Source organism: Epinephelus fuscoguttatus, linkage group LG19 (genome assembly GCF_011397635.1).
Source record: "Epinephelus fuscoguttatus linkage group LG19, E.fuscoguttatus.final_Chr_v1".
NCBI lineage: Eukaryota > Metazoa > Chordata > Actinopteri > Perciformes > Serranidae > Epinephelus > Epinephelus fuscoguttatus.
In genome coordinates, this window is record NC_064770.1 from 22,759,068 (window position 1) to 22,785,268 (window position 26,201).

The window sequence follows — 26,201 nt, forward strand, 5'->3', positions numbered from 1 at the left end:
GGCGAGAAAGATTTAGCCTACCAGTTTTCAGTTTCTGGTACACTGTGTGAAACTAGCTCAGAGGAGAGACTCACACACTCCTACACACCTTGTTTAAGCTATTGGACATGAACTCAAGGGCCCTGTGCAGTATTGTCTGCCTATTGCTATCTTTTGACCAGCAGTACAATAGTATAACCTGACACCATATGAACAACATTAAAGCGTATTGTTAAAAGGAATAAAAGAGCTTTTGCCAGTCGGTTTCACTTCCTTCTCTCTGGATGGCACATAATACAGAATGGTGAGGCTGTGTAATCCAATGACTTCACAAGTCAAAGTAATACCGCTTGTGTGGTTAAATAAAGCAATGACTAATATGTCACAAAATAACTCACGAGATGACTCAAAATCTCAGCATCCAAGGCCACAACATTGAATATTAAGTTCAACATGAAGCTCTTACAGGTACAAATGTTGCAAACAAAGAATTTGCAGTATATAGCCTAATATGGTTGCAAGTGGGCAGTCAGTACACTGAGGCCAACACAAGGATATTGGTCTTGACTTTGCACAAATGCTTGGTGTTCCACTGAACTCTGTGCATCCAAATGCATTGCCAAAAGAAGGTCTGTTTCAATCTGCACTCTCGTTCTCGCGTCTAGATGTACATTTCTGTTCACAAGTCAAATTACTAAACAAATTTCCCAATAACATAGTAAACAATAACAGCAATATTGCCGCTCCGAATCTTGATGGTACAACATGTGGCATAGCTTGCTATTTGACACAACAACAATATAGACAATCTTCGATGCTTTAGGTCCTGTTTATAAGACAATGATTTCAACTGAAAACCGCAAACTTTAGTTGCGTTTTGGCCAATCGTTTACACGACAGCGGCGTTTTGGGTGCCTGGAAATGCAGCGTTTTGAAAACGGGTTCCAGAGCAATTTTATGGAAACGGTCATGTAAACTTGCAATATGCAGTTCCTCTGAAAACGGAGACTTTTCGCACATGCGCATTACGGTTCCAGTCACTAGGCATGCGCAAGAAAGTCAACCGTCACAACAACAATGCCGAGCTCTGTTTGTGCTGCTCATCCTGTTGATTTGAAGTAAAGTGTAGATCTGTTACTGTTGCAACTCCACCTCATCGTTCATCCAGACAAAGTTATCTGTGCATGCTTTCGCCATTGTGTCTTCTTTGTTTTGGTTTGTAATCATCGCATTGTAGAGGAAGGTGCTTCAGCGCAGGCGCATGGCGTCATGCCGTGGTGTTGCTTTGCAAATTTACACTGCCACCCATTGGCCTGGCGTGCATACTACAGCGTTTCCAGTAGATTTTGCGGCTCCGTGTGAATGGGGATCGTTTCAATAACGTCGTCATATAAACGCAGAAGTTTTTTAAAATGCAAAGGATAGACTTTTCTATTTTTGGAGAAATTGTCGTTGTTTCAACAGGGCCTTAGCCACAATTGGTTTCTACTACCTGAGGCCGAAGGTATTTTATTTTAACTTACTTACTAAAGCTCTTCTAAGGTGGCTTAGTAAACTGTTGAGTAACTCAATGTGTATTCCTTTAAATCAGACAAAATGTATCTGTTCTACCTTTGTCTTATTTTCCCTTTGTGATAAGACACAGGTTTTCAAAAGAAAATAGCTGCAATGGCAGAGATCTGAATTTCAAAACTGGGATAGCTCATCTGTGGGAGTGGGCGGAAATGGTTGAAAATTGTGCATGAGCAGCAGGTGGGTGCAAGATTGAAATAACAGTCCTGTGCAAATCTCTATTTTGTATGGAGGAGCTGACAAAGGGTACCGGAAGTAATTGAATCTTAATTTGCTCACATCATGGTATGCTAGGGATATGGGTGCTACATGAAATACCAGACATATGCTACTATGCACTGCGACAGAGATAGGCTGCAAAACTCACAGTCAGGTCTATGTTTTGGCTGAGCATTAGTAGGCGTGGGCTGGATTGTGATGACATTGCAGTAGAGGGGATATTCAGGGTCGCAGACACTAAGCTCTGTTTTTATTCATATTGGTGTGTTAGCCGGCCAGCTCTGAATGGGTGTGTAAGAGAAGGGGCAGAATCAAATAAGCGAGGGGGTGCTTTTCCAAGAGGGATGTATGGTGAAAGAGGGGAAGGAACAAAGTGTCGACTGTCACTAAAACCAACCACATCTATGGCACTCTCTTTTATCTTTTAGGGTAGAGCTTGTGTCATTGACAATCTATGAAAAAAGAGGGGTAGCGTGTGTAGCAGGACTTGTGTTTTCAGGATCTAAATGAAATCCTACAAGCTCTAACAAAAGATATAAAGACACGCCAAACAATTGTTTTTTAAGCCTCTGTCACACCTTGAAATTATGTAGACAATACCTGGAGGAGCTGTATGTGAGAATGCAAATGTCTGAATCAGTTGGACCGGACATTTAACAGACTTCACCCTGCCAGCTCCATAGCAAAAAGTCCATATGATGCTGAGCCCATGCGTGAACAGAGCAGGTAATTGTCCAGAGAATTTACAGCAGGTGAGGGAAGGTGTTGGTGATATTTCTATCATGTGACTGGCGCAAAAGCGTAAGAATGCAAACATCACTGGTTGTAGTAGAGGGGTCATTTACACAAGCATGCCATTGAAAATGTCTAACTGGGGAGATGATGAGATTTAAAAACTTCTGTCGGTCAGAGTCGTCACCAAGATATGCAAAAAATTTCAAGGAACTGCAGGAAATTTGGTTGTTTCTTACCAAATTGTGAACTGGCTACGTAAACAAAACACTATGATTTCCACAACGTCATGTCCTGCCTCCTGCACGCTCTACCAAGGTGCCACCCCTCGCCTAAACCAAACGAAGTATTTTCAGAAGGTGAGAACCTGTCTGACATGGACAATCTCTTGCTGTGTGCAACATGTGTGAAAGGGGACAATTTCCAAACCTGATTCTATGGACATTGTCCGGAGTTCACATAAGAAAAATGCCTAGTTGCCACCTAAGCAATGATGTTGTTAGTCCCCAATCCACCTCCATTGCACCAAGACTCTGAGTCAAAAACGAGTAACCCTGCCAACGCCACGCCTTGCCCTCGCCCTCCCCTGCCTCAACACCCCTTTGGTGGAAATAAAATCTATCTCAACTCCAGCCCCTGCCCCCCGGCTTCTCTGTGCTCTCATCTTCTCACCGTGGTTCACAGGCTGTCTACTCCTTAGTGTCAGCAGTCCTGCCTTTTCTCTGCGCCCAGGGCTTTTAATGTTCTATTAGATCAGCTATTGATCAGCCGCTGGCTCAGATGACTGGTACAAGTGTTGGACAGGTAGCAAGCTCGCGTTCGTGCTGCGCTAGGCTGCATCTCCCATCTGGGACGCGCTCTTTGAAGCAAGTTAGGCTGAGCACCGTGTCCGGGGGAATGACCCACTAATGTACAAAGCTGCTGATTGATGGAAGAACAGATGCAGAGAGGCATTAGCTGGATGAATAGATCTCCAATACATCTTTAACATGAGGATGAGATAGCATTACATGCTTTGTGGGTCCGCTGAATGGCCGTCAGCTAACAATGACCGAAGTCCAACAACTACAGAGTGAATCGTCCGATGTTCTAGATCTAGCTGTCAACATGCAAATCTTAATAAAGTAACATCCATTCTCAGCTTCTGCATCTCCTCTGGCATTCGTTGAATTCACATGCATTATTGCTACCTCAGCATTTAGATAATGCATTCATATATTCAAACACAGGCAGTAATGTGATGAGCTGTAACTGAGGAGGAGAAAATGACGACAACGATTATGATGTGGACAAAGGTCTGGCTCTACTGAGCACGCTCCTGCTGCTGCAAAGAACGGACCGGGGAGGGGAGTGAGAGAGTCAATACGGGGTGGAGAGCACGGCTATATGGGAGCAGTGACTCACCAAGCTGCCTTACACTCATACGACTGTGCATGCTTCTCTACACACACATGTTCATACATCAACAAAATTAACAATGGCTGACATGCGCACTGCACGCTATAAATATGCATAACAAGATGCGCAGAATCTCTCCACAAGCTTACACACACAGAGTCTTTCTGATTCTACAACTAATATGAACAAGCTGAGGGAGGCTGGGGAGGGAGACTGATGGTGATGCTCCAGAACCGTGCTGCCGACTGACCCCGTGGGGCTGCAGCCTGTCAGTGCCTTGGCAGGATGATGTTGTAACCCCCCCCCCCCCCCCATCTCCGCCGACTTCCCACTATCCCCACATGACAATGCCTGCCCTGCAAAATGCAGTCTCTGTAAGCAGCCCTGGGGACGCACACAATAAGAATCTTACTCTATTCTCTTTTCACTTCCGTCCTCCACCAGCTCATTGTAACCTCCGTTGACAATGACATGCAGTATGGTCTTTGCGTGAGAATGTATTCCCACCTCATCCAAATGAATCCGAGCTGCGGGAGAGATGAGGAATTGTTGGAGTGTGTAGTTTGGCCTCATACTGTCACACACTGCTATAAGGACATTACAGCTAAACCCCAAGCCCAAGCCTATGGAGTCTAGCTTCTTGGCATCTCCAGGAAAAAGAAATAAAATTGAATAAAATGTGGATGGAGTGGAACTAAGCTGAGATACTCACGGTGGAGTAGCTTTGATGCCTTGATGAAAAATGTAGTCCAGTGCTTCTCTGGGGCTTGTGCAAGTTATGTAGGTTGGTGTGATGAAGCAGGGTTAGCACATGGGATTGATCTACATAGGCGTGCATATGTGAATCTGATTAAGATCACTCAATTAGGGAGAGATAGGCTGCGCTTCCCCCTTGATTTGCAGAGATCAGAGGGTGAAGGACAAAAAAGAGGAGACAGCAGAAGGGTTGCCACTCCCAAATGTGCAGTGAAAAATCATGGTTTATGCTAGACTTTGGTGTTGTACTAGTATTATGGTGTGACACAACCATTTGGTCCAAGACTACCTGTGTCCTTACACAAATGTTCACGCACACACACACACACCAAACATGCATAGAATAAAAGCTGCAATATGGCCTCATAAAGGAGCCACAAAAAAGCCCCTCACACAAGAGCAAAAAGCCAACATCTATCCAATTCACCCGTGTGTAGACTGACCCATGCTGCAAAGAAATCAGTAAAAACATTGACAAACATGTAGGCAAGAGGGAGGATCACACAGACAGCAGTGTGTTTGTGTTTGTCTGCACAGATGGTTAACAGTCTCGCTCCAGCTTAACAAAAGGGTGCGTGATCAGTTGTCAAACCCTGCAGCTACCAGATGCCCACAACCACCCTGCTCCGCCGACAGAAAGCATACACACACACGTCCAAGAGTGTGTCTGACACCCACAGTACGGAGCTTTTGCATGTTCGCCTTGGACACAAATCTCATCAGATCACAAGCTGCTTTCTTCTTTATCCTAATGGCACCAATCAGGATCCGAAGAGCATTGAACATTACCTCCAGGAAAATCTATGAACACTACCTACAGAATAGAGGCACAGTGGGGCTATTAGTGCACTGCAGAGTCTTTAAAAGGGAGTATATATCGAGCAGACCCAAGTCATAAATTATCTTGCATGGGTCTAATGCCACAATCTTCACCTTTTTCACAAGGACAGAGAGCCATTTCCAGACGAAAAGCCGAGTCCCAAGAAAAGCTGTCACTTGGGCCCAAGGTTTTAACAATAGGGAATAATTGAGTGTCCACACTAGAGGAGATTGATTGCCTCTTGGTTTTGGGCTTGGCCGGCCCCTGGGGAGTGATTGACAGCTCATTAGCCAGATGGTGGTACTAAGGGAGGGCTGGACAGCAGCCTCATTGGCTAGCTTAGGCCATGACCAGCATGTTTTGTAGCAGCAGTGTCTTTCCAGAGCCTGTTGGCCAGTCAAATGAGAAGCGTCGTCTCTGGTTGAAGGGAGGGCAAAGAAGAGAAATGGTCGGAGGGAGAGATGGAGGAGAAAATCAGTCAAAGTGAACTCGTCTGGCGAGGAGGGGCCGAGAGGAGAGCTGGACGCAGCTTACACAGAGAGGAGCTTAATCAAAACGCAAAGTCACGGTCGTCCTCGGACACAAACATTTTCAAATTTAAGACTAATCCTTATTAGCTTACATGGCAATTGCACAAATTATATCAAGGCGTCACAACATCAAAAATGCTGCTCTTTTGTTTGCCGTGTCAATATATTTTTCATGAGACTTCTCTCCATTGCTGCTCTGGAGTTTAACACATGCATGCAGCACCCCAGCACCCCACCCACCTCCTTTAACTACTTTCACTTTTGTGCCTCTGTCAGCATTGCATCTTCTTGACCAGGATTGCTCCCTAGTGGAAGACTGCTTGAGCATAGTAAGTCAGTGGCAGACTCCTTTTGCATCTCTGATCTAAAATAAACAGCGAGGATGAAAGCACTGTGGCAGAGCACATCCAGCACAGTCAGTACAATGACAAAGACTTCCAGTACATTACAACAGTCTCACACTGTCAATATGGAAGGCTAGATTCTTCGAAGCTGAAAAACTGGGCAGCTATAGCATGCGAAAGGGACACCACAAGGTGACACCAGGCCCATTACTATGGGAGGAGGTTACAGACCTTGTGCCATTTGTTTGGTCTGAGTCACTGAGCCACAGCCACAGTGACTGACAGACCGAAAGCCACATTAGACAAGACCTGGGAGTGACAGAGAGCACACAGACTTGGAAGAAATAGGACTGGAAGGGGGCCAGAAACTAATGTCTGACATCACCAAACCCACTGAGTGTTGTCTATGAGGCAGAGGGATGAAGGAAAAAGGACGGGATGGGAAGTGGGGGAAATGAGAGGATTAGAGGCTTTGCTATGAATTTCACAGAATCCAAAAATTCACATATAAACCTCTGTGAATTAGTATGGCAGTTTACCAATGCTGTGTATATTTTGTGTAATCTTAAAATTGTAACTACAGCATTATAATTATCAAAAGATAAACAATACAAGCATTTCTTTTGCACAAAATTTAATGGGATAATCAAGAGGCAAATGAGAATCGTGGGCTGAACTAGGTTTGCAAATAGAAAAAAAAAGCGAAAGCAAGCAGCAAGGAAAAAGAGGAAGAGAAAGCGTGGGAGTGAGCGCAGAAGAGGAACAAGCAAGGGCTATGAAGAGGCTGGAGGAATAGATCCTGATGCTACAAACGTATGCTGATGAGTCAGGGAGCAGGCCTGTGATGTGATGGAGACTGATCTGACAAAGAGATCTGCTCACAGCACAGGAATCAGCCGCTCTCTGGGATTGGCTGCGCCTCAGTGCAGTTTGTGTGTGTGTGTGTGTGTGTGTGTGTGTGTGTGTGTGTGTGTGTGTGTGTTTGTGTATGTGAAGGGAAAGAACAGGAGGGAGAAAAGAGTGACAGAAGGAAGTAAATGTGTCATCCTTGAAAATATATCCATTTTCCTGCCTCTGAATTTCCCGGCAACATCTAGCAAACGATCTCTCTCTCATCTTCCCTCATCCCGAGCAGAAAAGGGGGTTGCACTTGTGGGAAAAGGGTAGGGGGGAGGGTTATGGTTCCTCTGATCATATATGATTTATCAAAAGTAAAAGATTAAAAACAAGTTGACATCAGTCAGCTCTCTAATCACGACCCTTACCCCTTTAATCAAAGTGACAGCGAGTTCTTCAAAGCAGTTATGGCTGTAAAATTCCACCAACCCCACCCACCCTGCTTTCATCTCATCAAATTTCCACTCAACCTAAGATAATAGCTCTGGTGGTTTAACTGCATGGCAGATTCCTTCATGGCAGCAATGTTTTAGTAGACATGGAACCTCCTCTTATAGTAAATGGAGTCTATCCTACCGGATGGAGCGGCGCACAAAATAAATAACCATGACCTTCATGAATATTCACACAATCCCTCCACCACCATAGCCATTGACAAACTATAAATTATGAATATGACTGGAGTTGGGCCTAAGGAGAACAAATTTAACTTTTAAAAGCAAGGGCAGGTTGCTGTCTTTGAGCTGCGCTGACATCCGTCTGTGCACGTCTGCTTAAAAAGGCACACGGCAATCTGGTGTAACATGAATCTCAATTAAGAGAGGAAACATAAGAAATCTGTGCAGACAAAGGCACACCAAGGCTCGTACAATGCTCACTAGATTCATTAAACATACACTCACAACAACGCAGTAATAATAGATTAAGGGACGGGAATCAAAGTAAGGACCCAGGAAGACATAAAGGGAAGTGCATCAGAACAATAGTTCCTCCTCTGCAATCTGAAAATGGAGCCGATTTTTGTTACATGACACAAGCTGACAGTCTACGGTGGGTGTAGCCCCTCTGGCTATATGGCATGTAGCACACCTCGACCAGAACAGAATATAATGAAGCACAGATGCACAAAAGAAAATCGTGCAGGATTTTATGTCCATTTACACAACACAGAAAAACACTCTTGTTTATTCTTGTCATATCCCTCAGCGGGACATCTTTAATACACTGCTCAATCTGCATTTAATTCTTCTCTCCACGGAGCATTTGTGTCATATGCAATTATAAGATGATTTAGGAATAGATAGTGTTTGTGCACATGGGACAATTAAGGCACATTTACCCAAAAGGACATCAGACTCAAGGCCTGAAGGAGTCGACAACAATGTCAAATTTGTCACTAAGTTAAATCCATAATTTATGGCTAACACTGCTGTGCCAGTTCCAGAGTGCACGCTCTCATGCACTGTGTCAGTGTAAGCCCACGTGCACATCCAAAGCTAATGGGGCATTTCATCCAGCACCAACATGCCAAGGAATTATTATTAATTAATGTTTCCTAATTAAGGATAGCAGATCCCAAGCCGCACTGGGCTGTGATGTCATCTCTGCAAACTCCTACCTCTGGCACTCATTCTGCCGTTTGTTACCCGTGTGGGTTTTAGATTGTGCATGCAGAGCAGGTGACAGATTTTCCACTAAAGTCCCCGCGCATTGCCTGGGAATTGATTTTAGCTTGAGGTAGAGAGGATGACAGCTTGCAGGGAGGCTGCTGAGGACAGACTACAGGAAAAGGAAAAACGAAACAAGGAAAGAAAGCGGAGGTGAAAAACAGCAATTCAGGATAAAAGCCACCCGCTAATGAAACCTAGTTCAAATACGATGTCAAAACACATCTTTTCTATCAATCACTCTTTAAACCTCCCCCTATGCGGAGGGTGCCTCTACTACTACAGTGGTTGCTATGTAGTTACCATTATTGTGCAATTGTAAAACGAATACGCGGTGAGCAGTGTGGTGATAAGCTCTTGTTTTATCAGCCACGCTAACATTCAGAGTACCCCTCAATGCCACTGTCATCTATTCAAATAACCATTTCGACAGAGCGAGGACAGATGTCGGATTTGTACATGTATTTTTACTCCATAATGTCAGGATGTGATGGCATCTAGTCTTTTAGCTCATAACTCAGAGCTGAACAAAATCAAATACTGCCTCACCTCAGGAGAATGCGCCGCCTCTGTACCACTAAAGCAGCACTACACCTGCTCTGCATGTCGGAGTAGTTAGGTGGTAAAGAACCTCTGTGAAGGGAGCGTGAGACACAAGACTTACACTCCCTTAGCCATCCTCGAGTGCAATTAGGCAGGGGAGAGAACACTTCATTGAGGAGCTGCTCTCCTTTCTCTGTGTATCAATCACCTGTACCATCAGTGTCTAGGCCCAGATGGGCAGAGCAGAACCACTGGGTACACACTGTAACAGATGTTAGACAGCTGTTAAACAACAGAATCATAACGCAAAGCTAAAAGGATGGCTCCCGTAAACAAAACTGACTTTAAATGCTATTTGTTAATCAACTTTAATGGTAAACAACTGTATTCAGTAATGCAAGAGCATGACCACTTTCAAGGCACAATCTTTCAAACACAGAAGATGGAGAAAATATATGCAGCTCTTTTATTTCCACTATAATATTATATTTCCCTGTTAGATACAGTGCTGGTTTTACAGCAGTGTTTCAGTGACAGAGAGATAGCAAGGCCTATTGTCAGCAACAGTTATGTAAGATTAATTCAAGATTCTAAGGCCACAGGTGTACTGCAACGCAGTGGCACGTGAGAGAAACTCTGTGGTGCTCATTTTTAAGCCAGGATAAAAAACAAAACAAAAAAACCCCGCACTGACAGATGACATAGACTGATGGAGGACAGAGCGTACAAAATACAAAGCAGTTCAGTCTGAAAACGACCAATGACAGCTTTAAAGTGAATAGAAAACCTGCTCACGACAGCTCAACCTTTCAATGCAAAATTGTCTTTGCTTGCCATCTAACCTTGAGGGCTGTGACAGCTTGCAGGCTTCAAACCTGGAGGGCTGCTATTCATGCAGCCTGCCACCACGTACTGGGCATGATAGAAAGACAGTGAAGAGATATTTCACCAAATACCCTTCAAATACTATCAGTGTTTCTATCAAAATGGCAGTTTCTGTCAGAGGTAAGTCTGAGGTGAAAAGTGGTAGATGCTGCTGAAGCACTAGCTGTGGTGTTGGTCATCTTGGCAAAATAGGGTAGCGGTGATGGTGCTGAGACAGTGAGGTTTCCAAGACTGATACGATTCTTCCAAAGGTAAGCAACAGGCCAGGTCTGTAACAGTTAAACACGCCTACAGCGTTGGGCAGAACATTGCAAGCAACTGTGACCAGTCTTATTTCCATGACGGACTGACTGAGCCTCCATTAATTGTATTCCTGTCAGGTAGAGTGTGAGAAAGAAACTACACAGGCTATATTAACATTCATCAAATGCTGGTAAAATTGTTGCAGTGTCACTCACAGCACTGCCTGATATCCTTTTAGGACTGTCTCGTACATTTTCAGATGCTCTCTAGCACTTTATAATTCCAATGCACATCAGGGTGTAAAAGGCATCATTAAAGACAATGTGAACAATGTGCTCAAACCAAAACATGTGACCGCTGGAGCACTGTATAAACACCAGGGTCATTGACCATTTCGCACTAGCTATTTGCTTTGACATGCCTGCAATGTAACTGAACTATGCTTTTGGTTGTTCCGCTCACCGTCCACCCTCCCACCCAGTAATCTCACTTGCTGTAACTGTGCATCACAGCAGATACAGGGATGGGGCGGAATTCTTCCGCTACCATAGGTTTACATCTAATATTCAGTCCATTAAATGAAAAGGCACTGAGGCACACAGATAGGTGAGCAAGAGGAGAGAAAGGCAAGCCAGCTCGTTTTCATCTGTACTACAGTATGTCAGTGAAGAAGTGGGGAGGATAAGCATCAACTCACCAGCTCTGTCCATCCTGCATCACTCTGAAGCACCTATTTTATCACAACGACATAAAAATGTTTGACATGTATAAGAGAAGCATTGATTTTTGTCCAACAGTCAAGCAACCTACAAATATTTTAATTAATTTACAGTCAAACTATAGCTGACGAATGAACATCATGTCATAAAAACATACAAAAATCAAGTTTAAGTTGACAAAAAAAGGACAAGAAAGGGTGGGAAAGTCAAAGAAACTGCAACACAGTCCAGTGATGACATCATATTGAGAGCTATTCGGAGCTGTGTAGGCCGAGCAGGTGTGGGATAAGCCCAAAAAGAAATTGGCAATGAAGTAATCAGCTGACGTCCCCCAGCATCCCAACTCGTGAGTGAATGACCAGTGCAGAAAAAAACACTGTCCTGGGATGCCCAGGAGCGAACCGCTAATCTGTGGACCCAATGTGTGCGTGTGGAGACACACAATGGGTACATTTGGTGAGGTAATGTTAGCCCATGGCCACAACTCTCCCCAAACCCAAGTTTAGCCATGCAGCTAACTGCTCGGCATTCCCCAAACAGCACCGCTAAGCTAACCTAGCCCACTGACTCAAGACAAGTGTTGAATACGCACTGCTGGATGTAATAAAGAGGAATTAAACGTTGCAGTAAAGACAGCGAAGAAGCCAACAGTCTCCGCAGCTCACCAATCAAGACTCTTGCTAGCTAACTTACCGGTGATAACCTAGCTAGCTAACCCTGGTGCTAGCAACATTGCTGCTGCAAGAGCACAGTTTTCCCAAGACCGTAATTTTGTTCCACCCCGTTCAGTGCTTGTGCTTCATGTGGGACATCATTTGCACACCAGTCCTGTGTCTGTCTGTGCCACATTCAAATTATTTCACTTTTGTTTCTGAAGCTAACGTTGCAGTTCCTGTGTTTTTACCTTGCGTCTCCTGGTCTCAGCAGTACCACTCCAAACAAAGCATTGGTATATGACTCGAAGGTTTTGTTTCCAATTATCCACCTTATAACCGTTCACATGGGAGCACCCGGCCGGACTCATGACAGACAAAACATTCGGTTTGGGTTTTTAGGTGACAATAAAAAGTCTCCTGGTTGATTCACTTAGCTAGCTAGCTAGCACGAAACTGTCTGTCCAGAAATGGTTTCCGTTTGGAAATGGGACAATCGATGTTAGTATCCAAAATGCTCCTCGGGCATCTGACAAACACGGTCTTTGATTCACTTAGCTACACATCAGTTCATGTAGTCATCTAACGGAATTATCACTTCACTAAAATCTATGCTCCCCTTGCTGTTTTGACAGTTGCCTTTTCCTTTAACGTTAGCTCCACTTCCACTCTCACGATTAGTTAGCTTTCTTTCTCTAGTTAGCCTGCTAACACTCAACTACAGCTTCACAATGCCCGCCCAGCGTACACCGTGATTTGCCAATACAAAGACGTGACGTCATCACGTTGGCTTAAGAGCACGTCGGGCGCGCTTGGTTTGGACCCCGGCGTGTGCCGTAGGAGTGAATTGTGGATTTCAACTATAGGATGCATCGATGACGTTGCCTTAACAAAAAAAAACTCCCATTCAGAGTAGTGTGGAGTCTGTGACCGATCCCAAAATTTACAACAGTGTTATTCTGAATGGTGAAAAGCTGTGCTTCCTCTGAAACATACACCCAGCTGTTATTACTCCTACTTTAGGTCAGCCATTGTTATCATAATGTTGATTGCTATGTTTGACAGATGCCTTCTCTGTCTCAGGGATCTCATGGATGTAAGTACCCACTCTCTCAACACGTACTTGAATGTAACATCTAAAGACTGTGAAATAAATATTTTAATTTTAACATCAGCAAAAAAAATGACAGAAAGAAAGAAGATATCTATCTGTCTTATTTGAAGGTATAATCAGAAAACGGACAACCCTGTAAATATAATCAATGAAAGCCTGCCACCTAGTGGTTATCTGTTGTATGTAGTCGGTAAATTCAATTAAATTAAATTTTATTTATATAGCCCAATATCACAAATCACAATTTGCCTCAGAGGATTTTACAGCTTACAACAACCCTCACAGCGGATAAGGAAAAATTCTTTAACAGGGAAAAAAAATGGTAGAAACCTTAGGAAGAGCAACTGAGGAGGGACCCCCCTTCCAGGACGGACAGATGTGCAATAGATGTTGTATATGACAAATCAACATACTAAATTTGCAGTAATCCATATGACTGCAAGACTCAGCTTCAGCGTCAGCCTTGTTCCATGAAGCATGCTGGGGGCCCATGCGGGCTTCTCTGACCATATGGGCCTCACATCCTTCTTCTGGGGCCTCAGCTTCGATTGACAGGGAGGCAAAATCCTGGGACATGTCGGGTTTTTCGGTGCATACATTAAACATTCATTCATTTTCCATAACTGTTTATCCTGTTGGGGGACGCGGGGGGGCTGGGCAGGCCATCAGGTCATCAGATTATTGCAGGGCTAACACATATAGAGAGAGACAACCATTCATGCTCACATTCACACCTATGGGCAATATAGAGTCACCAATTAACCTAGCCTGCATGTCTTTTAGAACACTACGGACTCCTCACAGGAACCTGGAGGAGATGCCTGTTTTGGCCTCTCTCCACTGGCTGCCAGTGAAGTTAAGAACTGACTTTAAGGTTCATCTATTTGTGTACAAAGCCCTTTAATGGTGTGGCCCCATCCTACATCGCAGACCTTCTAACCCCCTATTCTACTCTCAGGTCCCTCAGGTCAGCTGACCAGGGGCTCCTGGCTGTCCCACACTCCAGATTTAAGCTCAGGGGAGATCGTGCCTTTGCTGTGTCTGCCCCTAAACTGTGGAACAGCATCCCCCCATCTGCCTCCACTACTGACTCATTTAAGTCCAGGTTCAATACCTACTTTTATTCATTAGCGTTTGAATCCCCCTGATTTGGTCTTCCCTGAAGCGTGCCTGTGTGTTGTATCTCTAATGTGTGAGCTGTGCACCTGACAATTATGTCGCCTCTTATGTATAAGTTTTTAGCATTCTATTCCTTTTGTACAGCACTTCGGTTACTTTGAGTTGTTTTTAAATGTGCTTTATAAATAAATTTGAGTTTGGTTTAGGACTGTGCGAGGAAGACAGAGAAAACCCAGATTCGAGCAAAGAACACTTTTGCCATGAGGTGACAATGCTAACCACTGTACCACTGTGCCACCCGTATATACAAAAAAGATCATATTGAGAGGAATTGAAATAAAGCAAAGTATTGCAATGCTCAAGAACATGAATACTGAGTAGAAACATTGCAATAAAAATATGACAAAAGATACAGTTTTGCGCAGGATGTGCGAGAAAAATAATGCTGATGCTGCTGTAAATGCCAAAAAGCTCACATCAACAGTTTAAGATGACACAGGCCCAAAGCCCTGACTAATGAAAGTTGAGATTTGGCAAAAACTTTACTCATTTAAAGAGTTTTTTAATATGTATTTTTCACAAAAGAAGAAACAAATGAATAAAAGTTCTGATGGAAAGTAACACTCCAATGAAGATGCACAGATGTGTACAATTACTGACTTTGTCTGTGGTCAATAGACTGTGCATTCACGTGGGAATGTTAAACTACGTCATTTTGCTTTTGCTTTGGGTGGATTTGAACTAGTTATAACAGGTCAGAATATATAAGACATGTAGCACTGTTCCCAGGGGTGGTGGAGATAGTTGTAATGAACTAGATGTGCACCTGAGAGGAAGACGACCTGGAACAAGCAGCTGGCCTGAGTTAAGGCGTACACCGACTCTATCACAGCTTCACACTAATTACCACCATTACATATTATAAACTTCAGGCTGGCTTCCAAGTATCTGGGTTTATCTGGCATGATTTACAGCCCTAATTTTGCTTTCAATTAAGGAAGGCAATTTGGCTTTGTTTATAACATTGTGAACAGAGGTGTCAAGTCCCTCCATTGTTCACTGGGGGGCAGTGCAGGTCTATTTATTCTCAGTTAAATCAAGGTAAACTTCTGCTATTAATGACAATACCTCTAAGAGTAGCAGCAGTAAATCATTTGTATCTTCATTGGGACCCTTCTGAATAAGAATATATGTCATTCTACATCTTAAAATAAAGAGTTGTATATGAGTTTTCTGTCCTCTCCTGCAAAGACTGTTTTCTTTTCCATTATTATTTTAATTTCCTTTTTTTTTCTGTGCAAATAAACGAAGGCCGAGTATTCTGCTTCTAGTGATGTAGTCAGAGTGTGGGTGCATTGACATTGGGTGTCTGGTATTACAGAGAGACAAATGAAGTCTTATTTAGGACTGTGAGTATAGGGAAACTCAGTGCATATGTTACTGTGTATAATAGATTAACAAGAGTAGAGACTCCCACTGCTAACTGACCAACACTAGAGAGACTGGCACAACAGACTATGTCTCCAAGTTTTAAGCTTCAGTCAGCTGCCTCTTCAACAGAAGAATTACTGTGTCTCTGATTATTCAGTTTATCACGGAAAAACAACACATGTTCTTGTCTCAGACAGTTGGAGAGGTTTTAGGGACAGGCCTTCAGCATATTGGTGGATATCTCACAAACAATCCTCCCAGCGAAGAGAACAGCGTGTTCACATTTCAACAATTGATCAACATTATTCAGGAAAATCTTTTCAATGACTTCAAACTATTTTTTACTCGTCTGAGGTATGCAGGGATAATTAAAAACATAGATTTTAGAGGTTCATTTGATATAAACTGAATAGGGTTATTTCTAGAGAGAATAGCAGTGGGATTGCTGGCTGCTGAAACGCTGGCACTGAGCTGCACTGCTGGAGCTAAACTGCAAAACAAAAGCTGGAAGGCTGAACGTAATTGATTCATGTATAGCTGGGAGCTGGAGAGCATTGCTGGAAAAATGGCTGCAGTGCTGGCTTAACTTTGTATGAAGGAGGGGATAAAAATGAAGAGAGTGATAGTGTAAAGACTTATTTAAGCTTAAGTGTACAGAGAAAGAGTTCAGGTGTCATTCAAGTGTTTTAGCTGGATTAAGGGGAACCCATCAGAGGTCTGAGCCCTATAAGCACTACCGTGTACTAGAGGGATGTATTGGGGTCATTGAGCTTTTTATCTTGAGTCTTCAGCACTAATGGAGCCTGACGTAAACTGAATGATTGCCATATCTGCGTTTCATGCATCAAAGATTTACTGCATTTAACAATCATACTAGCGTCCCTCATCTAGAATAAAGTTAAGTGCTTATCCTACAAACAGTCATAGGCTTCTGTCCGCACTGCTTAATTGATTGATACAAATGGGCAGTAACTTCACTGTTTGTTCAAAGCTTGCATGCCTCCTTCGTGTCAATGACAGCAGCTGTAATGCAGTGACAGCCTCAAAGAGACGTGCTAAAGACCAGATTACCAAAGCTCCATGGAAGCGAGTCGCTGCTTTCCAGGGAATCTGACTCCCCTTACAGGCACTGATGAGTATGAGCCAGTTCTGTGGGAATAACACGTGGGATCAAGTCACTGTTTGCAGTTCACAAGTAATTAATAAGTGTTGACATCCAAGTCATGAGCCAAGTCGCATGTCAAGACTGACAAGTCCTAACATCATAATATATTAAATACACAATAATCATGACTTGTTAAGACAAGTTTGTTGGAAGTTGTTGCATCACTGTCACTGTTTCAACTCACACGTTTTGCATGTTACGGATCATTTTTTTGTTGACCATCGCATAGTTTTTGTACATAAACAGAATTGCCTTTTTTTTTTCAAACTGGCCCTCAGTAGCATTTTTTCTTCATGGTTCTCTCCTGCAACTTGATTGGACACTGTCATATTGGCTCAAACAGAGAGGATCTTGGGAACTAAGCGCTGACTTGCTGGCAATGAATAGCATTAATGTTAGTTAATTCAGGAAATGAACTGATTTGTGGCACACTTTTTAAATAGCATACTTTTTTAATCTTTGGGTTTGGAGGGTGGGTATCAAGTAAGTTTGGATGTCCTTATAATGACAACTTGACATTGACATAAAGACATCTTCTGGTGATGTCATCCTGGTTAATGTCAACTTGTCATAATAAGGACATACCAAACAAATTTAATGTCAACTTGTCATGACAAAGACGACTTCTGGTAATGTCACTTTGATTAATGTCAAGTTGTCATAATCAGGACGACCCAAACAATGTCAGCTTGTCATTACAAAAACCGAATGACACTTAATGACAGCAGTCATAAATGTTTATGACATGTACATAATGTTTATGACAGGTTCATGACCGTGTCATGTCATAGTTATGACAATGTCATGTCACTCTTATGTAGATACCTTCAAGTAAAGTGTTACCACTAGTTCTGCTTAAAATGCAATGTATATGCAGGCATTCAGTTTTGCACTGATTAATTCCACTGATTTATTTATTTAAGGTCATTTTGGACTCTGTTAAGACTCTTAAACCATTTTCCACATGCATAGGATTTCATGACCATACGACACCAAATGTGCATGACTAGGAAACACTGTTGATCAAATTAAATGTTACTTTGAAGTGAATAATGATCAGCGTCTGACTGGCAACTTGCAGTTGATCAACAGACAGTTGATGAGGGTTGTTTTCAAAAGAAACTTCTCTGGACTCAGATGATGGGAAAACATTTCCTGTTAAATGAAACGGTTGTTTTGCACATGCAATCTGACCTTAATGTCCTCAGTATTTAAGTATTTAACAAGAAAAACATTAGAAAAATATTAAATTATCTGTGTCATTCATATGAAGAAGCATGCTAATATTAGACCACAGATGAGTAAACAGGACATCTGCATCCTGCCAGCTCTCCGCCTGAGATGCTGGGAGGTGACACAGCTGTTGGAAGCTGTCAGCGGCCCATGCACGTCATCACAGAGTCTGGGTGGGGCAAGGCAAGCCACTTGGGGAGTGCTATGGATGGGTTCAACTCGAAGCGGCTTGAAGTTCCCCAGGCCAAACAGTCACCCTAAGTTCCCTTGATAGTCGTAAAGCACAAGTTTAGTCAAACTGCAGATAAACTCTTTTCCAGAAAGATGCTCAGCTCTGGATCGTATACATGGGAATTTATGTTCGGAGCCAGAGTTCATACAAACCATAATAACTTCAGCCTTTCTCACTGATTTTACGCCTGTTTGCCACCAGTTTCATGTTAGGCAATCTCCACTTTTAATGACTTTTTTTTTTAATAAGGAGTATGATAAAAACTGAGACATTTATTACATAATAGGTTTTCATTGAGTCAAAATTAAGAATACTAATCTACCTTGCACATGTTTCTGAATGGCTTACCATTGCAATAAGGGGAAATAAATATGAATGAATTTATAATTAATTCAATGGTGCTTGATCATGAATGGAACATTAAGCTTTAGTAAAATATACACAGAAATAATTATTTTTGCCTTATTCCTCCACCTTTTGTTGCTGAGACAAGGGGTTTGAGGACTGAATAGATGGTGTGTGCTGACTGAATGTAAATTTGTTTCATTATAGATTTCTATAATAGCAACAGAGACCTACTGTTCCCATTTCTAGAGAGAATTGTTAAAAGTGATAATAATCTGCAGACACTGTGTAGGAGGTATACAGGCCTCATACACAGAAACACACACACACTGGCCACTTTATTAGGTATACCTGTGTGATTTTGGTCCATACTGACATGATAGCATCACACAGTTGCTGCAGATTTGTCGGCTGCACATTGAGATCTGGTGACTGTGGAGGCCATTGGAGTACAGTGAACTCATTGTCATGTTCAAGAAACCAGTTTGAGATGATTTGAGCTTTGTGACATGGTGCGCTATCCTGCTGGAAGTAGCCATCAGAAGATGGGTACACTGTGGTCATAAAGGGATGGACACGGTCAGCAACAATACTCAGGTAGGCTGTGGTGTTTAAACCATGCTCAGTTGGTACTAAGGGGCCCGAAGTGTGCCAAGAAAATATCCCCCACACCATTACACCACCAGCAGCAGTCTGAACCGTTGATACAAGGCAGGATGGATCCATGCTTTCATGTTGTTTACACCAAATTCTGACCCTGCCATCTGAATGTGGCAGCAGGAATTGAGACTCATCAGACTAGGCAATGTTTTTCCAATCTTCGTTTGTCCAATTTTGGTGAGTCTGTCCGAATTGTAGCCTCAGTGTCCTGTTCTTAGCCGATAGTGTGGCCTTCTGCTGCTGTAGCCCATCTGCTTCAAGGTTGGACGTGTTGTTGGTTCAGAGATGGTCTTCTGCAGACCTTGGTTAGTGGTTATTTGAGTTACTGTTGCCTTTCTATCATCTTGAACCAGTCCGGCCATTCTCCTCTGATCTCTGGCACCAACAAGGCATTTTCGCCCAGAGAACTGCCGCTCACTGGATATTTACTCTTTGTCAGACCTCAAGCTCAGGTCCTCTTGAGGCCGACGCAGTGTCTTAGCTGTTCCTAGGACTGCACTCTTCTGGACAGAGACCTCAGATGTTATACCTGGAATCTGCTGGAGCCACTCTCCCAGTTTCTAGGTCACAGCCCCCAGGGCCCAGGGCTCCGATTACCACCGGCACCACTGTTGCCTTTACTCCCCATATCTTCTCTAGCTCCTCTTTCAGCCATCACCAGTTTGTCAGTCTGGATCTGGAAGTCCCACAGGTCCTTAGCTCGGTCATTCTCCACCTTAGGGGGTGTCTTCCATTCTGACCTTGAGACTTTCAGCCCATACTCAGTGCAGATTTTCCTGTATGCCAGCCACTTGGTTATGGTGTCATATGTATGCTGTTCCTGCCTGCATTTTACACCCTGCTATTATGTGCTCATCTGTCTCAGGAGCATCTCTGCACAGCCTGCACCTGGGGTCCTGTCTGGCGTGGTAGACCACTACTTCTGTTGATTTTGCACTAAGTGCCTGTTCTTGTGCTGCCATGATTAGACTGACTAGACTAGATTGGACTATATATAGCAGTAAAATATGCCTTTATAGATAAATACATACATTAAAGAAGCGTCATGGCTCTACAGCTAAAACATTAATACTGCTACTGCTTGTGATCCTGATATAAGTTGCAAATGTGGATAAATACAAACAATAGCATCACATTTAATCCTCTATAAGTGATCAGATAATATTTTTTTTAATTCTCTTTATTTGTGAAATACTTTGATGGCTAATTTCCCTTTAAAAGGATCAAATAAACAACACACAGTAAATCAGTCACAGAGATATCAGTGATTCTGACAGACATGACAGTGACTTAACAAGCTTCTTCCTGTCTCGTAGCCGATTCACCAGCTGGAAATAGGTCAAAGTGACTCAGCATGAAACAAAAGTCATGAAAGTCATGAAAAAAATGTTGAATGAAACAAACTCTTATCTGCACATACTAATGTGATACTTATCCTACCTGAGCTGGATATCTGACTACCTTTACCTTTGCAATGCACATCATTTTACACCATGACACAGATTTTATGATGATATCTTTATAACTGCAATAACAATGTGCATGTTATTCTAGTGGGATGTGTTCAATTAAATAATTGTGTGTGTGGGATGGTAGTTCTGGGGTCAAGAAATGGCCCAGTTTTCTCATAAATGTGATGTGTCAAAGCTTTCCCCGTGACCCAAATGGTAGAGCACTTGGTTAACATGATGCCCTACTAAGTCAAATCTGGGTCATGTATACCAACTCTGCTGAGTTTCATCAGCATATAACGTCTCACTGGAAATAAGCGTGAGCACTGAATGATTGTTTAAGTGTCTGGTAAGATCAACAGCACTCACCTGGAGGCATGACCAAAGTAAATGTTCAGTAAGCGTCAGGTCTAAATGGGAGGTCAGCTCTCATTGAAGCTATACTTAATTAGGTCTTCAGCAACTGCGTCACGGCGGTGGTCTCTCTGCAGTGACGGCTAATGAGAATTTGTCCCCATGGTGTGTACCAGGTAGCAGTAGGAAGCAGAAAGGATTAACTGCTGGATCTTTCCTTTGATGAGAACATATAGCTGTGAAAACATATAGGTCAGCAAGGTTTTGAAGATCAAGAGATAAAATCCAACCCCTTAAAAGACCTCACAATTTCAACAGCAAGCTTAGTTGATACAAAGACACACGAACTCTGCTACTTTATGTACTTTAGTAATTTTACAGATTAACAAAATCATAAACACAATATATAATCTCTGATGCTGTGATGCTGTTCATCATGGGTGTCTCCAATTGCAGACAGACGCAGACAGACGATAACCAACCATAATTAACACCACGTATGGTCATCCCCAGTATCACCTCTTTGACTTATCACTGGTGCCCATTAGAGCGTATATTCGAACCCATCATGCACATTCATGTTTACACTGGTTGCCACGTTTCACTCTAAACGCACACAACGTGTCGCAGCACACTTGTAGACATAGGAGGTTGAATTTAGGTATAGATGCTTAAGGTTGCTAGGTAGCAGCATGTGGCATTATTCCCGGCCATCGCAGGTCAAGTTTATTGCTCTGTGTAGTAATGGATTGTCTGTGGCCTATTTCAGTGGAAATATAGGCTATCAGGGGGTTCATTCAAAGGAGAATCCATTTGTGTAACAGTCTTATGTAAATAGCAGCATAACCTTCTGAAGTGAGGTCACCTGAAGAAGAAGTTCATATATTTATGTGGAACATTAATTTTTGCAATAGTTGACATTCTGTCATATTGAGCACTACAGTCTACAGAAGGCCATTCCCCAAGTGTTTTATGAGCTCCTAACTGAGCTAATGAAGCCTATTTGGAGCAGTACCATTTTGTATTCATATTTTACACTACTTTACACTATGAAAACATACATAAACAGATAATGCCAGGGATTGGGAGCACTAACAGAAATCATAAATCAGCTCATAAAATGTTATATAGTGCACATACATTAAGGGACTTAATAGCTTTCTTATTTTTTAGAATATAGACTTGACGTAATGTGCTGTTTGATTCCATGTTTTTAGTGAAAAAGGAAGGTTTATATTAGGAAAATTTAGATTTCTGTATATGAGATTTGGCAAGCAGACTCATTAAATCAAACTGATTGTATGGATTTTGACCTGTTGGTGATAAGCCACCAATAGATTTAAGTATGTTTTTTTTTGTTTGTTTGTTTTTTTTGGAAAGATGTGCTATCTATTCTCTGGAGATTTTAAAAAGAATTTGGGTCATTGCCTTTTCAACTTTGAAAAATTAAAATTTTAACTAAATTTAATTGCTATTTTTAAGTAGACACGTGTTAAAGACAGTTTAAAGTTACAAGAAATTGTACTGTACCATCTCAGGCTGTGGAATTTCATCTTTTATGACTGTTTTTCTCCTTTAAGTTTTGATAGATTTGTCAACCCTGTTACTGATGAAGCTATTATATCTAATATGCCTGATTAGACATATGTAATAGATGGCACATATATGAGCAGTAGCCTACTTTTGACCCTGTTTTCACTAAGAATATTTTCAGATGACTCAAATGAGCTACTTTGGTTTTATTATACCATTGACTTTTAACCCCCCACCTTTGTGGTTGTTGCATATAGCCTAAAGTCAGATTAATTTGATTTACAGATTTTTAAAAGGCTTTGACAAATGCCTGAGAGAATGCTGGGTGTAGAGCTAAGTACTCTCAATTTTGCTGAGATAAATGTGCCCAAATACAGTGAGGTCTCTCTGTAACCAAGAGTTTAAAAATAGTTTTACATTTGGTCTATTTTCCTGTCACATTCCTGTCAATGAATTTCTGTCAGCCAGATTTTTGGTTAGATGCCTCCCCAGGTATTAAACCTTTGTATTAACGTGTATGTTGTGTATTGTTTGTTGTTTACAGTTTTTATAAGGTAACAATTCTCATTGATTAAAATTAAGAAACGTTCCAGAAGCCTTGGAAATCGGTAGCCATTCAAAATGTAGTTTCTATTAGGCTGACGTCATCACACGACGCATGACGTCGACAACCTGCGCCGGGGAGGACGGTGAGCGATGGCGGTGTCTCAAGCGAAGCCAGGGAAAGAGGGCGATGACTGCTCATTGCTGCCTTTAGTTCATGATATTATCAAATGGTAAGAATACCGTCACGTCCATGTGTGTTATATGTTTATTCACGGCTCTGTGGAACCATATTTGTTAGTTGTAAACTGCCGTTTCGGTGGAGCTGTTAAGCTAAAGCTAACGCCTGCTATCACAGCTAAGCTAACTACAAAAGCTAAATATCCAAAACAATACAACAGCTCGGAAATAACATGTGCCCCTTATCCACCTTACTATCTTCTAGCATGGACAAAGACAACCAGGACGTCCACCAAGAGCTGGCCAAGCTGAAGACAAAGATCCAGGAGGCTCGGGAGCAGATCTCCAACATGCCCGGGGTGGACAGTAGTCCGCAGGAGCAGCAGCAGCAGCTGGCTACGCTGCGGGAGCAGGTCCGCACCAAGAACCAGCTGCTGCAAAAATACAAAAGCCTGTGCATGTTTGACGTGCCTAAAGCATCTTGAACCCGGAGACTGGATTACTGCGCTGACTGGAGTGAGCTCACAGACCGTACAGCTGCAGAAGGACGTTTTGGTTTCATCCTCACCTTTGGGGCAGGTTTCTGGAGGATTCAAGAGATGGACGTTCAAATGAGCGTGGACTTACCTCAGTTGCATTGGTGTTTTTGAACGTCACACATTGTCTTTTTTCCCTTTTTTGTTGTAAGAATGCAAATTATTTAATATTTGTATCAAAGGTAGTTTTTTAGTGCAGCATTTCTTATAATTTAATATCTTGCAGTGTTCATACTTTGTAATAAACATGAGTTGATTAAGAACTACAGCCTTTTTAATTACCTTACTAATCCTACCCATCATTCACTGAGCATCTTTTGGGCACAATTAAGCTACTTTTTTGTGCTGCTTTTCAACTTGAAAGGGATTTAGGGATATACTGAATCCAAGGATGCGATAGGGAAAATATAATATCCACATTTATAAGTAAATCTGCGTGAAAGAGTCTCTATTGGACCCTCCTTTTAGATTGTTGCAGTTTGCTTGTGTGAGAAGTGAAAGAATGAACTTTAAGTCAACATATGATGTATATGTATAAATGGGAAACTGATGCATGAAATGTGCAGAAGAGTGTGCAGTGTTTCATGTAACTTCACTGTGTTTTGCTTGAAAGGTAAGAGAAGAGGAACACAGACTATGAAAGTAACAAGTGGTTTTATTTTATCTTTTATCCAAAAAGTAGACGCAGACATAATAAATACACATTCAGGTTTGTTCATAATGCAACAAATAATGCAAGTTCCACCATGTTTGGAAAAAAAAATAGGAAAATGTAAACATTATTTTTCTCAGGTATCTCTCTCAGTAAACTAATGCAGAGGCAGATTTTACAGCATTTTCATGGCATCTACTGCATCACTACACTAGGGACAGGTCTATGACCTGAGCCACTTGCCCCGTTTGTCTCATCACATTTTGGATTACAGTGTGTTACTGTGGCCTCAGGGACTCAAGTCTACAGTTTTTGGGGCTTGTGTGCCCCTGTATGCAGAATGGCTCGCTGCAGTTCTGGAAAGTCTCACAGAAAGTCTTTTGCACAGGCTTAGAAAATGTCAGCATATGACGCAACCTTTCTCTTTGGCCTGGCTGCCTCCTATAGCTTTCTCCTTTATGTACATCAAGTCACTGTGCACGCTGGGTCTCCGTGCAAACGGCGCCACAATCCCATACGCGATCCCGTCTTTGCACTTCTTGTTTCTGAAGGACTTTCTGTGGAGCATCTCGCTGTACTGCACGGAAACTTTGCAGTGCCTGTCGGGGCTCATTTCGTTGGGCAGCTTGGCCATGGTAAAGAGAGTCTGAAACATTTGGTCCACGTTGGTGTTTTTCTTTGCTGAGATTTCAAAGTATGCGCAGTGCTCCTCTCCGCCGACCAGCTGCTCGATCTCGTCCTCCTGCACCTCACGGTAAAAGTCTCTGTCACACTTGTTGCCGCAGATGACCAGCGGGACGCTCGCGTTCTCCTTGGTTTTGTTTCGCAGGCAGGACTTGGTCTCGTAAATCTGACGCTTCAGGCGCTGCACCTCCTGGAAGGAGTCTCTGTTATCCAGGCTGAATACCAAGATGAACACATCACCTGGAAAACACAAGGGAAGACAGTTTTAGTGACACATAATAAAAACATTTCAATAGCAGCTAATAAACTCTGCAGCATGCTGTGGGATTTTAGTTTTATAGCTCAACTCACCGGTAAGTATTGAAAGCCTCCTCATTGCAGGGAAGGGATGATTTCCAGATGTGTCCAAAATGTCCAGCTGATAAACATCTCCACGGATGCTGTAGAGTTTCCTATGAAAGTCCTCAATAGTAGGTGTGTACTGGTCATCGACCCTCTCGTTCAGAAACCGGGAGATGATGGCTGTCTTCCCAACTTTAGTGGAGCCCAGGATCACCATCCTGTGGCAGTTCTTGGCCGGTATGTCAAACTCATTCTCGGCTGGCGACATTTTCTTAATCATGCTCGCAGCAGATGCACCCGGAGGTCTGCGGTGCTGTAACAAGAGATAGTTTCAAGTCCCTTTCGGTGATGTGAGGGGTCTAACCTCGCTGTGTCTCTGAAGCCGGAGGAGAGCAGGCTGGGGATTTATGGGGGAAGTTTGCCGCGCCTCCCGAGTGCGTCATGCGTCACGCTCCAGCTTGGGGAGCTGGAGCAAGACCCGATATTATAATATTACTATGGATGTTTTTGTGCGTCAGCCCTGTCCACCCCTCATCAACAGAATAACAGGGAAAACAGTTTTCAAACAGAGTGCCTTTCTGTTGAAACATTTCAGTACATTTCTGCGTAATTACCATAATGTCATTTGACAGTTATTGATTCACAACAGTTGTTTACAGGCACAGTGTGC

General features: G+C 42.6%; 3 protein-coding genes across 5 annotated transcripts in view; 1 reads left to right on the forward strand and 2 right to left on the reverse strand.

Moving 5' to 3' along the window:
- Nucleotides 1-12,670, reverse strand: part of LOC125879723 (ubiquitin carboxyl-terminal hydrolase 22-like) — a 29,753-nt gene extending 17,083 nt beyond the window's left edge. For 2 of the 3 annotated variants that reach the window (XM_049561746.1, XM_049561744.1), the window contains exon 1: nt 12,209-12,670. In XM_049561746.1, the coding sequence (XP_049417703.1) occupies nt 12,209-12,328 (120 nt within the window). In that variant the 5' untranslated portion in view covers nt 12,329-12,670. Of the gene's footprint in view, nt 1-11,282; nt 11,316-12,208 lie in introns of all 3 variants that reach the window. The other variant, XM_049561745.1, reaches the window with a different exon arrangement.
- A 10,587-nt stretch (nt 12,671-23,257) lies between these two features.
- med9 (mediator complex subunit 9) lies at nt 23,258-24,116 on the forward strand. The gene is made up of 2 exons (XM_049562245.1): nt 23,258-23,370; nt 23,583-24,116. Exons 1-2 carry the CDS (start codon nt 23,291-23,293, stop codon nt 23,800-23,802), a joined length of 300 nt encoding a protein of 99 aa, XP_049418202.1. The 5' UTR covers nt 23,258-23,290; the 3' UTR covers nt 23,803-24,116.
- A 374-nt stretch (nt 24,117-24,490) lies between these two features.
- Nucleotides 24,491-25,930, reverse strand: LOC125880035 (dexamethasone-induced Ras-related protein 1-like). Its single transcript, XM_049562244.1, has 2 exons — nt 25,541-25,930; nt 24,491-25,429 (listed from the first exon to the last, which is right to left on the reverse strand). Exons 1-2 carry the CDS (start codon nt 25,809-25,811, stop codon nt 24,906-24,908), a joined length of 795 nt encoding a protein of 264 aa, XP_049418201.1. The 5' UTR covers nt 25,812-25,930; the 3' UTR covers nt 24,491-24,905.
- Nucleotides 25,931-26,201: the final 271 nt, after the last annotated feature.